Source organism: Pleurodeles waltl, chromosome 3_1, assembly GCF_031143425.1.
Source record: "Pleurodeles waltl isolate 20211129_DDA chromosome 3_1, aPleWal1.hap1.20221129, whole genome shotgun sequence".
NCBI classification, from domain to species: Eukaryota; Metazoa; Chordata; class Amphibia; order Caudata; family Salamandridae; genus Pleurodeles; species Pleurodeles waltl.
In genome coordinates this window covers 1,630,276,457-1,630,289,703 of record NC_090440.1, presented here as the reverse complement: position 1 = coordinate 1,630,289,703, position 13,247 = coordinate 1,630,276,457, and the positions used below count along the sequence as shown (strand labels likewise).

The 13,247-nt window shown below is 42.5% G+C and overlaps 1 protein-coding gene across 1 annotated transcript in view; it reads right to left on the bottom strand.

The window, feature by feature from the left end:
* KLHL41 (kelch like family member 41) overlaps positions 1 to 8,741 on the bottom strand; it is a 47,793-nt gene extending 39,052 nt beyond the window's left edge. Inside the window, exon 1 of the mRNA XM_069225289.1 lies at positions 7,542 to 8,741. Within this exon, the coding sequence (XP_069081390.1) occupies positions 7,542 to 8,651 (1,110 nt within the window). The 5' untranslated portion in view covers positions 8,652 to 8,741. The remainder of the gene's footprint in view (positions 1 to 7,541) is intronic.
* Positions 8,742 to 13,247: the final 4,506 nt, after the last annotated feature.

The window sequence follows — 13,247 nt, the reverse complement described above, 5'->3', positions numbered from 1 at the left end:
TCTGCCAAACTCGGATTCATATGCCTGCGGGGACTCTTTGCCGTCCCCACTGAGTTCTCCAGAGCAGACAAGACTGCCACCACCAGAAATCACAAAACAATTACACAAATAAAGTGGAAGAGTGTTGCTTGTGACGGCAGCTCTCCCTTGTTGGACCTCAACTCTGGTCCCTAAAGTAGAAACACTTCTCCCTCAGCACTGTCTCTTGGAGCATACCAGCACATGAGGGTCACAACCCAGGCAGAAAAGGGGACATTGGATAGGAGCGTCCTAAAGAGCAGTTATCTTGGGTGCCATCCAGCCCTAGCCCCACTTTTAAAAAACAATAATCTATGTCAAGGGAATGGCCAGAAAATTAAAAATACCCCTCACTTTGATCTAAAGCTCTGACAGCACCAAGGGTACAATACAAGTGAGCCCGACCCTCCCTAGTAAAGGTCCCTTGTCACTTCCATCCAAACATTTATCCATCGTTTTACCCTTTATCTACCTGCTGATACCCACCTTTTCTCCTTTACATTATTTCATCAATTCATCCCTTCATCCTTCTTTCTTTCCCAATTGCATTCATCCATTGGCTATTCCATCCATCTCCTCATCTGTTCACACATTCATCATCTATGCATGCATCCATCTGTACATCCATCCACCCATACATCCATCATTTGACTTACCTATCCACCAATAAAGCCTTTCAGCCATCAATTGTTCCTTTTACCATTCATCCATCCATATTTTGTCCATTCATTCATCCATTCATCATCCATCTATCCTCTCAGATTTCCATTTACTCTGCCATCATTCCACTCACACATACATCCTCTCAGAATTCTAGTTACCATCTATCCACCCATCCATCCATTCTCTTATATTTCCATTACTTTGTCATCCTTCCATCTACACATTATTTTACCCAACCAGCCACCTATACTCTAACCCACTCATCCACTCATCTTTTCACCCACCCATCCTTTCAGAAATCACCCATCCATTCTTTCACACATCTATCCTTTCAAACATCCATCCATCCTGTCATCCACTCATCCATCCATCCATTCACCCACCCATCTTTTACGCACGTGTCCATCCTTTTACCCATTCATCCATCTATCCTTTCATCCACCCATATTTTCACCCCCTCATCCATCCATCATTTTGCCCTCCCATGTATCCTCTCTCCCTTTTCTAGCAACGAACCTTTTTCCTCAGTTTAGTTAATTATGATCTCTTATCTGCCAAGTTTCAGATAAGAGGCCCATAACGCCCCTGCTGTAGATGCCAGCGGGGCGTTCACTACGCCTCTGATTGATGTAAATAAACTGCAACAACACCAGCTAACCACTCTGCAGAACTTTGTTAGGTAGTGTCATGAATTTAAAGAATTAACTTTACCCCAGAACGTTGCCCTCTGTGGAAAAGCCAGCACATGTAAGAATGATCCGTCTCACTAAAATCGCAGCTTGAATTATAGCAACGAGGATCCCAATCTGATGAAACGTATTCATCTTTTGCAGTATACAGTATCATAGATAGACGGAGGCGCTCGGTGCAGCATTTTAAATTTAGCACATTAAAACCCTTGATAAGCCATCCCAAAAAGATCTAATGTGAATGTCTTCACCTAGGCATATTCTTTCAGAAGCCCATTAGAAAATAGTAGGGTTGGCCAATCCCTTGTCCAACTTTGTTAGCACCTCAAATAACTCAGATACATGATGTCTAGTGAATTCTGTACAAGATATTTTGTTTTCGGTAGGATGGTTTGGTTCCTCCACCAACTTTTTGATAGCTACTGTTTTTGGAAAAATTGAAATTGTGCATACATGATATTAAATCATTTCTGATCGCTTGTAATTCAATACAAAACCATTTCCATATCCAGTTTACAGAGCTCACCCATATACCTACTTAAAAATAAAGCATTCAACCTGCATGTAAGGAAATTCATAATTCACGACCCACAGAGAATGTTTAGGGAAGCGAGGAAGCCCAAGGGCCAGATGTATGAACCATTTTACTGGTCGGCCGTTTGCGACCGGTAAAATGCATTTTGCTTTTGCGATTCAGTATTAGGAAAGGGCATGTATAAGGGCATCCCTTCCTAAAACCAAATAGCACTGGCATGTATGAATGTTTTGCAACCGTGAATGCGGTCGCAAAACATTTGCAGTTGCCACCAACTTCAAGTTGGTGGTAACCTTTCGAAACGGGAAGGGGTCCCTTGGCCTTTGTGAATGGGGGCGCAAAACGTTTTTCAGAGCAGGCAGTGGTTCCATGGACCATTGCCTACTCTTAAGAAACAAAAAGAAAACTTTTCATTTTTTTTTTGTAATGCATCCCGTTTTCCTTTGAGGAAAACGGGCTGCATCAGAAAAAAAAGCTGCTTTATTTAAAAAGCAGTCACAGACATGGTGGTCTGCTGTCCCCAGCAGGGTACGAGCCCTGTGAGTGCGGCCATTCCCAATAGGATTGCAAATTGCGACCTACCTCATGAATATTGATGAGTTAGGTCAACTCATGGAAGCATCTGTGCAGGTCAGCAAGTTCTGAATTACCAACAAGCAGGAGGCTAAAAGTGTCTCCTGCAATCAGATCATGACAGTGGACTCCAGGAAAACGGGCGACATAACTCTTCTAAGAGACACAAATGTGAGGATTTTCCTAAATAAAACTATCAGTCTGGCTCCTCTATATTTATTTTTGCAAGAAACATGGCAGTGTTTGAATGGGCATGGGCAGATGCGGAAACAAAGGCAACAGGAGTGGGGACATAGATATTTTAGTATAGTTTAAATGTAGTTATCTGACTACCTTTATTCTGGTCCAGAAGTTAAACCTACACCAGTCCTTCAATTCTGCTGTTTTATTATCCCCCCACCCTATTAAGTGTACTTTATGCTACAGTGATCAGTACAGCATCCATACCATGCTCCTTCCTGGAGTTAACTTTGTAGCTGGAGACTGTGCAATATCTTTCCAGCTCCTTTATAAGAATAGGATGTAGTTCAGATTTGAATGTTAAGAATTAAACTTCGGTGGTATAAAGCTTTTTCCTTATGTTTTCGTTTCTTATTGATCAAAGGGTGGGATGCAGGTGATGCCCCTCAGCCTCTGTGCTGGTGTTTCTAAATACAGGACAAAGAGCAGGGGTGGCAGAGGACACCCCTGTGAATGCCACTACCAGCCCTAAATGGAGAGGATAACCTTGCATTCATACTATGACGAGTTGTTGGACTCGGATACATGGAGATTTTGAATGTAACAAGGTTTGCATTGAAAACAAATGTTTGCAGAAAAGCCCATAAGTACGGATTGAAGGTCAACCAGGGCCACCATCAAAGGAATTTATATGCCTGACCGAGAACCACACATGCAAGGTACTCAGAAATGTTTTTCGCCGTCTTCCACCCTCAGCTAATCCCTTTCTGATCTGGATCGATAACAGAAACCAACATCTAGTCTCCACGCCGAGATTTTGACAAAGATCTTGGCATCAGAACTCAGCTGGGATTTTGGTAGATGGGACCCATATGTGTAGGCTCTTTTAGGTAAAATGCTAATTAATACATTTTGCCAATAGGTAGGACAATCCCCTGAATCCCTTCCAAAGTTGAACATTTGTAAAATAAATAAATAGAAATAAGTGCTTATTGAACCATAAAAAATCTTATAGCTATAGGAAGGCATAGCATTTGGACTGGCAGCCTTCTCGGTTTTTAATGAAGATACTACCATGTCTAATTCAGCGTGTGTGATTCGTGCACATAGGGCCTTGTGCTCGTTGACAGAAAGTTGATGTAAACCAAATGTTTAATAAAGCTCCTAAATACCCATTGGGTAAATATACTCTTCACCTTATATACATATCATTAACAACAAGTATCACATATTAAAACTAGCCTCTTAGTCCTAGCTGGGATAGCCACCATCTGCCTAAAAGGCCCTACTTTTCATAACTGAGCCAGACCAATTAGCTTAAATTTACTCTACCACACCTCTTCTGCAACACAATTAAACTGTATGTTTGGAGCAATTTAACCTAGATTAGGTCAGACCCTCGGAAGTAGAATTCATGATTTGATGGCACCATCAAAAGCCAAATAAAAATCTGTAGTTTCAGAGGATGCAAACGGGCTGCAGGCTCAGAAACTGGAGTATTCAAATTGAGTCAGTACAAAAGAATTCAATCATTTAATCCCTAAGAACATTTCGCTTTAATAGTCTATGCCATTGCAAGAGAGAAAATGAACTACTGCAGAGACATTCAGATAGGAGCTAGATTGCTGAATAAGTTTAAAGGGCACAGTACTCTACCACAAGAAAAGCAATGCAATCAAACCAGTTGACACTACAAACCTTCAGAGAGAAAGTAAATCTAGTAATTTATTGAAACTACTGACCCTGATTCACACAACAGCACTACCACTACTGCTAAATACAAGGGCTTCTAGAGTATGAACTTAAAATCAATATGAAGTACCCACTCCGATCACAGGTATGCTTTTAACCGTGTCCATATTTGAAAATATTGGGGAATATTTATGGAAAAGTGGCGCATTATTTATGATGCACCACTTTTCTAGGACCCCATTTCTAGGACCCCATTGTGTCCCCCTAATGACACCATGTGTGCACCGTATTCACAATACGGCGCACCATGGCAGTCGTGTCCACATTAGCATCATAATTTATGGTGCTAATATGGTGCTTTGCTGGATTAGCACCATAAATTATTGCGCTAATGCAGCAAAGACCATTGTTTTTAATGGGAGTGCCATCTTAATATTGGTGCTAAAAATGGCACCGTGAGATCTAGTAAATGTCACTGCAACATTTTTCTGGGCCTACCTAGGTGGGAATGCCCCCTTGCATACATTATGCCTGGTATAATGTGGCACAAGGGTTTACAAAGTGGCGCAATGCTTGCATTGTGCCACTTTGTAAATATGGCACGTGGGAAATCCACCTTAATGCCACATTTGCATTAAAAAAATGACACAAAAGTGGCGCAAGGTGGCACTAGAGGATTCATAAATATGCCCCATAGTGTTTTCACCGATCAATAAGGTAAATTGAAAGATAAACCAATGGAAATGGCACCATTACAATATACCACATGGCCTCTGTGCAGCATGCAACGTCCAGAAAATTGCCCAAAGAAATTAAAAATGCAATTTTCGAAGAGTCGATTTTATGTCTTAATTTCAACAAGTGGTGAAGGAATATCTTGTTTCTAGCAAATATAAACAATCTATCGTAAATTAATGCTGAAGTGCTTTTACTTTTCAGCTGAGTCTAGTGCCCTTACAAATATCTCTAAATAAAATAGCTCTTGCTTATGCACACCTCTACTTTGACAGAAAATGCTAATATTTCTTGACATCACAAGCAGCATTTAAAAAAATCTTCCAAAAAGGAATATTCAAACAAAATTTAACAGTTGGCACGGGATATTCTAGTTATTAATGTAGAACCATTGGTTCTAGGAGAAAGTGAGGTGTTCAGACAACGTCAAACTAATTTTGACATTGCAACGTGGCTTTTGCGAGGCCATAATGGTTTTCTTGTCGTATGCCAAGGAACAGTGTGAAATGTGTCAGTGAATAATGGCCTGGAGGAAATGTTCAGATGCACATACACAGCCCCTGCTGACAGCAGCTTTCTTCTATACGCTGCGCAGACATATGTCACTGCTTTGCGGCCTCACCATATGTCACAGGTGCAGTATAGGAGGAGGCGCGACCTCTGGAATGGCAGAAGCTAGCAACGCTCCTTCCCCCTCCCCCCTCCCCCCCACCTGCCGTCTAAATCAGTGCTTTAAATGGGCCGGTACTGTCCGGTACTGAGTACCGCCACTTTTTTATTTTGAGAGGGAGAGTACCGGCACATCTCAAGAAAAACGTAATACTTTTAATTGGAGAGTACCGGCACTTCTCGGAAACAAGCAGGTACGCTGGAACAGAGTACCTGCACTTTAATTTTTTCATTTCAAGCACTGGTCTAAATGGTTTGTTTATGAAGTAGCCAGCATTTACTACCACTTGTAGAATACTAGAGGTCTGCTGGTTGTGCGGATGACAGTGTATAAATTCCAGAAATCAAATGCGAAGTGCAAAAAATGTGACTTAAAAACATGCTGGCTTCTAGCATCGCGATATTTGCTAATAGTGGCGACAGACGGTATGAGGCCAGCTCAGAGAGGGAGGAGTAGCTTTGGAGGGAGGAAGAGTCGTGCCATGGGGAGTCAGAGGGTATACAGTGGTGGGGAGCTCACTCACACATGCCCAGCAGTATATGCATGGTGCATTGAGTGTGGGGAACCCTTCTATAACATACATGATTTCACGTTCTGTAACTATCTCGTAAACAGGTACTTTGTCGGGACGAAATGACGACCAAATTATGTGACAGGACTGACTTAATTACGTGGTAAGGAAAGGCAAACTATGCGACGTAATAGGGCACAATTTGTGATAGCATTCGATTGTTTTTACTCACGGTAACACTGCCTTAGTAAGGTTTTCACCTCATTAGGGCCAGTTTAATACCCAAATGCAGCATTTAGCTACTGAAAGGTGACAAGTCAACCTTTGCAAAAGACCATCCACAGTGCATATGTCGCTGCTTTTTTTAGTATCTTTTAATCCGTTTGAACTAGAAGCAAAACATTTTTGTTAAAGTCTGAAAATTGTGTAGCCGAGGATGAATTATGTGGAAAATCTATAATTATGTGAAAACGCCAGAGCTGCAGAATTTTCATTATTCCAGTGGACCCGCAGATCAATTGAGGTTCACATATCTTTTTACAAGTATTAAAAATTACAACATAAAGGACAGAACCCCAAGAGACAAACTGTTGGCATAATCGGCTACTGCAGCATTTACTGAGATGTGAAAAAGAGACCGATGACAGAGAAGAGAGTCAGTTAATGTTCCATTTATCTGGTTGGAACTCGTCCCATATTTCATTAGCATAATACATTGCCACGTTTACCCTGTGAAGGTTTACACTCATCTTATAGTCAAGAGATAACAACTGCAGGAAGATAAGCACGGTATGTTCACATCAATAAAGTGGGCCCAGAATGGAAGCTTTATCTCAAAGCCTGGCCTTGTAAATTGCAAATTTAATCACTATGACGCCTATGTACTTTTATAATTACAGATTATGATGCTTTATGTACTATCATGGTCCTCACACACATGCATGTGACGGTGACGCAAAATCCCCCACTGCGTGGTTACCACATTGTGGGCCTTTCCCAGTGGAAAATCAACTTTAACAATATCTGATTCGTTCACTCCATGCTCTGGAAAGGCAGAGCGAACAGAACTCATCTGCAGTTAATATGGCAGTGTTTGGACTATAAAATATCTTACTTTCAATGTAAAGAACCTGTATTGTTGTATTATAGGAGAACGCGTCTGTTCATCAAGCTTACTCCTCACAACTGGACATACTGTAAAGGCCTGTACCTTGCCCTCAGTAGTGCATGCATATGAATGCGTCCCTGTGGTTAGTTATATGAACAATCCCATACCTGGAAGAAGTACGAGTGTAAGGGCTGCTCTTTGTTTTCCTCATCCACGTACAAGCCTCCTATCACGTAGACCTGGTTCGACTTGGTGACAATGCTGGAATGATTTCTGGGGATCTGCTCAGCCAGAGCAACCAAGAAACACTCATTTTCTAGGGGATCATAAGCCACGGCAGCTGTGTCATTGATCAGGAGGACAAGGTCCTTGACAAACATGCCATGCCTCGGAATGTCATTCAGGTACCCAGGGAGTAGATCCTCATCGCCCACGTCCCCGTTGACTTCGGCCTCCCCTGACTTGTCCTTGCTTTTAGTAGGTTCAGGCATTTTCCCAGCAAAAGCGTCCTTGATCACCTTCATTTTCTTGACAATCTCTGGGTTGCTCTTGAGTATGTCATCCTTTTCCACGTACTCCTTGAAGTATTTTTCTGGCATCAGGCGGAAGCGTATGCAGTCAAAGACCTCTTCTAGGCTCTTCGTCTTGCTCTCTTTGTCAGTTCGCGCCCACTTCATGACCGCTTCGAAGACCACTTCCTCCTTCTCCACATTTAGGGAATCACTTGATATCACCGAGATGAGCTCATGGGGGGCTAGTTGCATGAAGTCGTCCTCTTTGCAGATTTGCTCGAAGCGGTCAGACACGTAATCTCTGGCGGCTACTGCTAGTCTTGGGCAATCGAGAAGAAGGCCCAGCCTAAAGATAGCCAGGCAGTTATTGGGCGCAAGTCTTTTCTGAAGGTAGGAGACACATACCGTAAAGACAGAGGGGATTTGAAAGCGGCTAGCCAGTGCAAAAATATCCTGCACATTGGAATCGTCAAGCTCAATGTCAGCGGAGTACAGGTATCGGAGGATCACCTCCATGACCACAGGATCAACGTTCTCTAACACCACCTCCTTCTTCTTTTCCTCATTTTCCTCAGATAAAAAGTACTCCCGGAAGTATGGGCTGCAAGCTGCCAGGATGAGCCTGTGGCAAGGGAGGCTTTTGCTTCCGGCTTTTAAATGGCAGTCAACGAACTTGGCCTCCTCTAGGAGTTCCTTGAGGCCATCTTGAAGGAGCGTCGACTGGTAGAGCCGCAGTTCTTCCGAGAGGTCCTTGCGGGGATCCATTTTGTAAGCAGGCGACTGTGGGAAGGAGAATGCCCGGGGTGCTCTCAGCTCACAGGTCTGGCTGCAAAAAGGAAGAGCCTCCTGCTCTGCCGAGCGAGAAGACCCTGCAATATAATCCTGCCAGCTAAATATAGGTGCAGGCGCCTGCAATCTGGAATTCGGGGTGGCACATTTGGAGAGCCGGCAGCTGCTGTCACAGACTGAAAGAAACAACTGTAGCTTTTGGTCACTGTGGAATCAGCTCTAAAGCTGGACTCACAGTCTCATTCCCACCCCTTAAATAGCATCAAACTTACATTAATTAGCCTTAGTTTTACTGAAATGCGCGTACAAGTTTAAGACTCTTTTTATCCAGCTATTTTGTGGCAGAAATCTTCGTTACTGGCCGAAAAGTTCTATTTCGCTCTGACGTCATTTATTTTTTAAGTATCTCTCCGGTAATCAAAAAATCTGAGTAGCCCCAAATGCAAAGCCACTTTGAACATTGCACCGTACACAAACACATCAGTTTAATAACACACTTGTTTAGTTATTTATCGTCAAGTTTAATCATTTTGTCGTTTAAACTGTAATAGAAAGACAATATGCGGTCCGTTCACTCTGTCTGGTGACAAATCCTAAAACATATTTTACACACTTTTTTTATGTTTCTTTCCTTATACAGTCTTTCTTTCTTTTGTCATGTTTTATTTATTTTTATCTATTTCTGTTGGTAGCCATCGTTAGGACTAGCAGCTGTCACTGTACTGATAAAACCCTTCTTCAGGGTTCCCTGCCGGTTTTCATGTGTCTGCTTCCTTGCGTCATTGTAGTTTTAGAGTCTGAGCTGCCCATACACCGTTGACAGCACAGAGCCTTCCTCTACCGACTCTCTCTCGAAGGGAAGTTAGTTACTAATAGTGCATCGATTGCCATGACACCGGGCCTGACCAAAATCAGGGAAATCTTAAAAAAATATTACACTGACAGACAGAAAATGTCATTTAATTGTCATTTCTGTCAAGTTCTCAACATGCTTGATGTGTTTCCGGGATTCACTTGTTTTCTAGGCCTTCATTTTGTTGCTTTTTGGCACCTTTGTTATAGTGTTAACATGTTCCTAATAATTATAGGAAAACGTAAAGTTCTAATGCGTTTTTCCGCGTGCTACTAAATTCAAGGAAGATGAGGATGGACAAGAGGGCAAAAATAGACCGACGGGCGTCACTGGTTATTAGTCAGGGGTGACTTTACTAGAGAGATCAGAAAAACTGGTAGGGGAGTGTAGGTAGTGAGGTATAGTCTTCACCGAAAATGGGCGGTGGCATCTTCGACAGAGCTTCCTTATGAGGGAGGAATACAGGCAAAAAGAAGGTATCAGCTGGTTCTGTGGTGTCAGAGAGTACAGATGGCAAGGCCTCCAGACACAAACCCCTACAACTGGAGAATGAGTCCTAAAGGGTCAGTTTTGTTGTCCCTTCTGCTGTTGCTGTCATATCTGCCCCGGGAAAGAGGAGATGCTGTGGATTCCTGGACAGCAAAGAATATGTGGTAGAATTGTGCATGTGTTTGCTCTTGGGGGTGGAAATTCCTACGCAGCTTAGGCCCTAACAATGATAACTTGTAACATTAGCCTGAGGTTAGGTGTGGTACCACAGCGTGTGTGTAATGGGCAATCCTGAGTAAAGAAGTGTTTACTGTGCTTTCGCGAGATAAATGCTGATTAATTTCCTAGTGAACTTTTGAAGTGATATTTGTTTTGAAGACTGTTTTCGGTAACTGATATCTGTGCTTTTTTAGGGATCATGGTATTTGGTGGTTAGAGCAGATTACCATGCAGTGACTGACCCCTTGCAGATCTCTGTACAAGATCATACTTTACCAATCTCCATTCGCTCTTAAAAGGCCTATACAGTTTATCCAATGAAAATCTCACCCATGTCGATCTTGCACCGAAGACCGCGTGTGTTGGTGGACTGGCCGCCCGCGGGGAATTGGGCGTCACCATGTTACCCAAGGCTCATCTCCTGAAGCCAATTCACACCTCCTAGTGGAACCATTCAGCTCCTTGGTGACGGTTGGAAGCTCAGGCAAATGGGCTTCTAAAGGCTTTAGCCAGGTTACAGATGACTTTTAAACGGTACCTTTTGTGAAATATCTGTGACAAATCTAACTTTACTAATTAATTGGATTTCTAATAGTTTAAAAAGTCCAAGAATTACGGGCCAGATGTAGTAAGCCTTTTGCGACTCGCAAACGGTGAAAAACGCTGTTTGCGAGACGCAAAAGGCCTTCCGCGATTCGGAATCACATTTTGCGAGTCGGTACCGACTCGCAAAATGTGATTCCAACTCGCAAATAGGAAGGGGTGTTCCCTTCCTATTTGCGACCGCATCACGATGTAGAGTTGCTTTGTGACCGCGAAAGTGAAAGCAATAAATAATCACAACTGCCAACAGAACACATCAGTCAGAACAACATACCCACATCCACTGAAGCTCAGAGGTATCAAATAGTGGGATGCCACAAAGCTCACAATAGAAGTTCACTACCAATACACAACTACACATAATACACTAAACTAACAACCAAACAATACTCCACATGTCTTTTTTAAAGGGAAATAAAGGGCTCTTAACAAAGCTCTATCCTCTCATTTATCTCAGACACACCACAAGCTGGGCAGCGTGCATAACAACTGTTGCCACAGGGATGTCCTCTGCATGGTGAATTGGTGTGTACCCCTGCCCAAGTACCAAACTCCATTTTAAACTGGCATTTAAACTGGTATTCTGTCACTGTCCTAGGCGTTGTACACAAAGCAGTCTTGGCAGCATACCATGTTTTATGAATCCTTAGTATGACCAGACCTTTTCATCTGTGTCAGGGAGAGCTCAGCATACTTATTGCTGTCTGTTAATTGAGTGTGAGAATATTCATGTACTACACATGTGGAAGTAGGACTCTGTGGGGTGAGTCTGAGTACTGAAGCCAGTGGGATCCATTTTGGATGCAATTAGTTGTAACATGGCACTCGGATGAGGAAGCTACTCCCTACAGTAGATGTGTATTTGCATTACTGTGACTATGGGGTAGGGGCCGTGATGTCTCCAGCAGGCCACCATCCCCGTGAGTGCCTAGACTCGCTATGGGATCACAAACTGCGACCCACCTCATAAATATTCATGAGGTGGGTCTTTGCGACCCCATAGCGAGTCGCAGAAGGTGTCTGAGACACCTTTCTGCATTTCCTTTTGCGAGTTGCAAATTGCGAGTCGCAAAAGGAAACATACCTACATCTGGCCCTACATTTATATTGTTAATAATGTATCTTAATTTTTTCTAATGGAACATCTAACATTGCCACAGTGAAACTTACCTTTAGGGTATTGTCACTGTGAGTACATGTTTAACATTAAACTCTTAAATATACTACTTTTAAATATCATGTATCATGCAACCTGCCTTGTGGGTATATAATGCCTACTTAGGAGCGACATTCAATATTTAAACAGGGTTTAGGCTTGTCAAAAGGGCTTACTGTGACAGGACACATTTGCAGCTAAAACCTGCACCACCAGGTTACTGTTGCAGCTGCAGTCATGTTTTGCATTGTCACTTTAGTAGTGACAAAAATGTGCTGCAGTGCCCTTCTGGCATTTAACTTACAGACCCTGAGTACACTGTTATAATGAGTACCTATAAATACTAGGGATTTATAGGTAAGGTAAAGGTAAGTTAAATGAGCTAATTAGGGGAAACATGTTTTAGGGGTCAGAGCACTTGCACTGGGGCCTGATTAGCAGAGTCCCAGTGCACAGAATCAAAATACCAGCAACATCAGTACAAAAAATTGGGGTGGTCATGGAAAAAGTCATTTTCCTAAACGCCCTTACATTTTTCATTAGTTCTTGTGCAGAATAAAGTTGACACGTTTTGGCTGCCATGTATTAAATGCCTCATCAGGACATCTACGAGGACTCACTTGCAATTCTAGATCTGTTGGCTAAGCATGAACATGTTCATGTGTGTCCCGTGGGTACTATGGTTTCCGATTTAAAACTTCTATCTCTGGATGTCTCGTCAGTACCAGCAATCAGAACAGGACACACTGGGTGTACGATTGCAGAGGCCTGCGGGATGAAACAAGTATTTGAATGTCACATGCACAAAACATCTTCTTTTAGGAAACTACACCAGCATCCCAACAGAACATATTAGAGTGAACACTGGGCACACATCCAATAAGGCTCTAGGTTCACATCTGTTGGATATTACTCACTTAGCAACAACACCAAACTATATAAAATAAATAATCACAACTGCCAACAGAACACATCAGTCAGAACAACATACCCACATCCACTGAAGCTCAGAGGTATCAAATAGTGGGATGCCACAAAGCTCACAATAGAAGTTCACTACCAATACACAACTACACATAATACAATAAACTAACAACCAAACAATACTCCACATGTCTTTTTTAAAGGGAAATAAAGGGCTCTTAACAAAGCTCTATCCTCTCATTTATCTCAGACACACCACAAGGTGGGCAGCGTGCATAACAATTGTTGCCACAGGGATGTCCTCTGCATGGTGAATTGGTGTGTACCC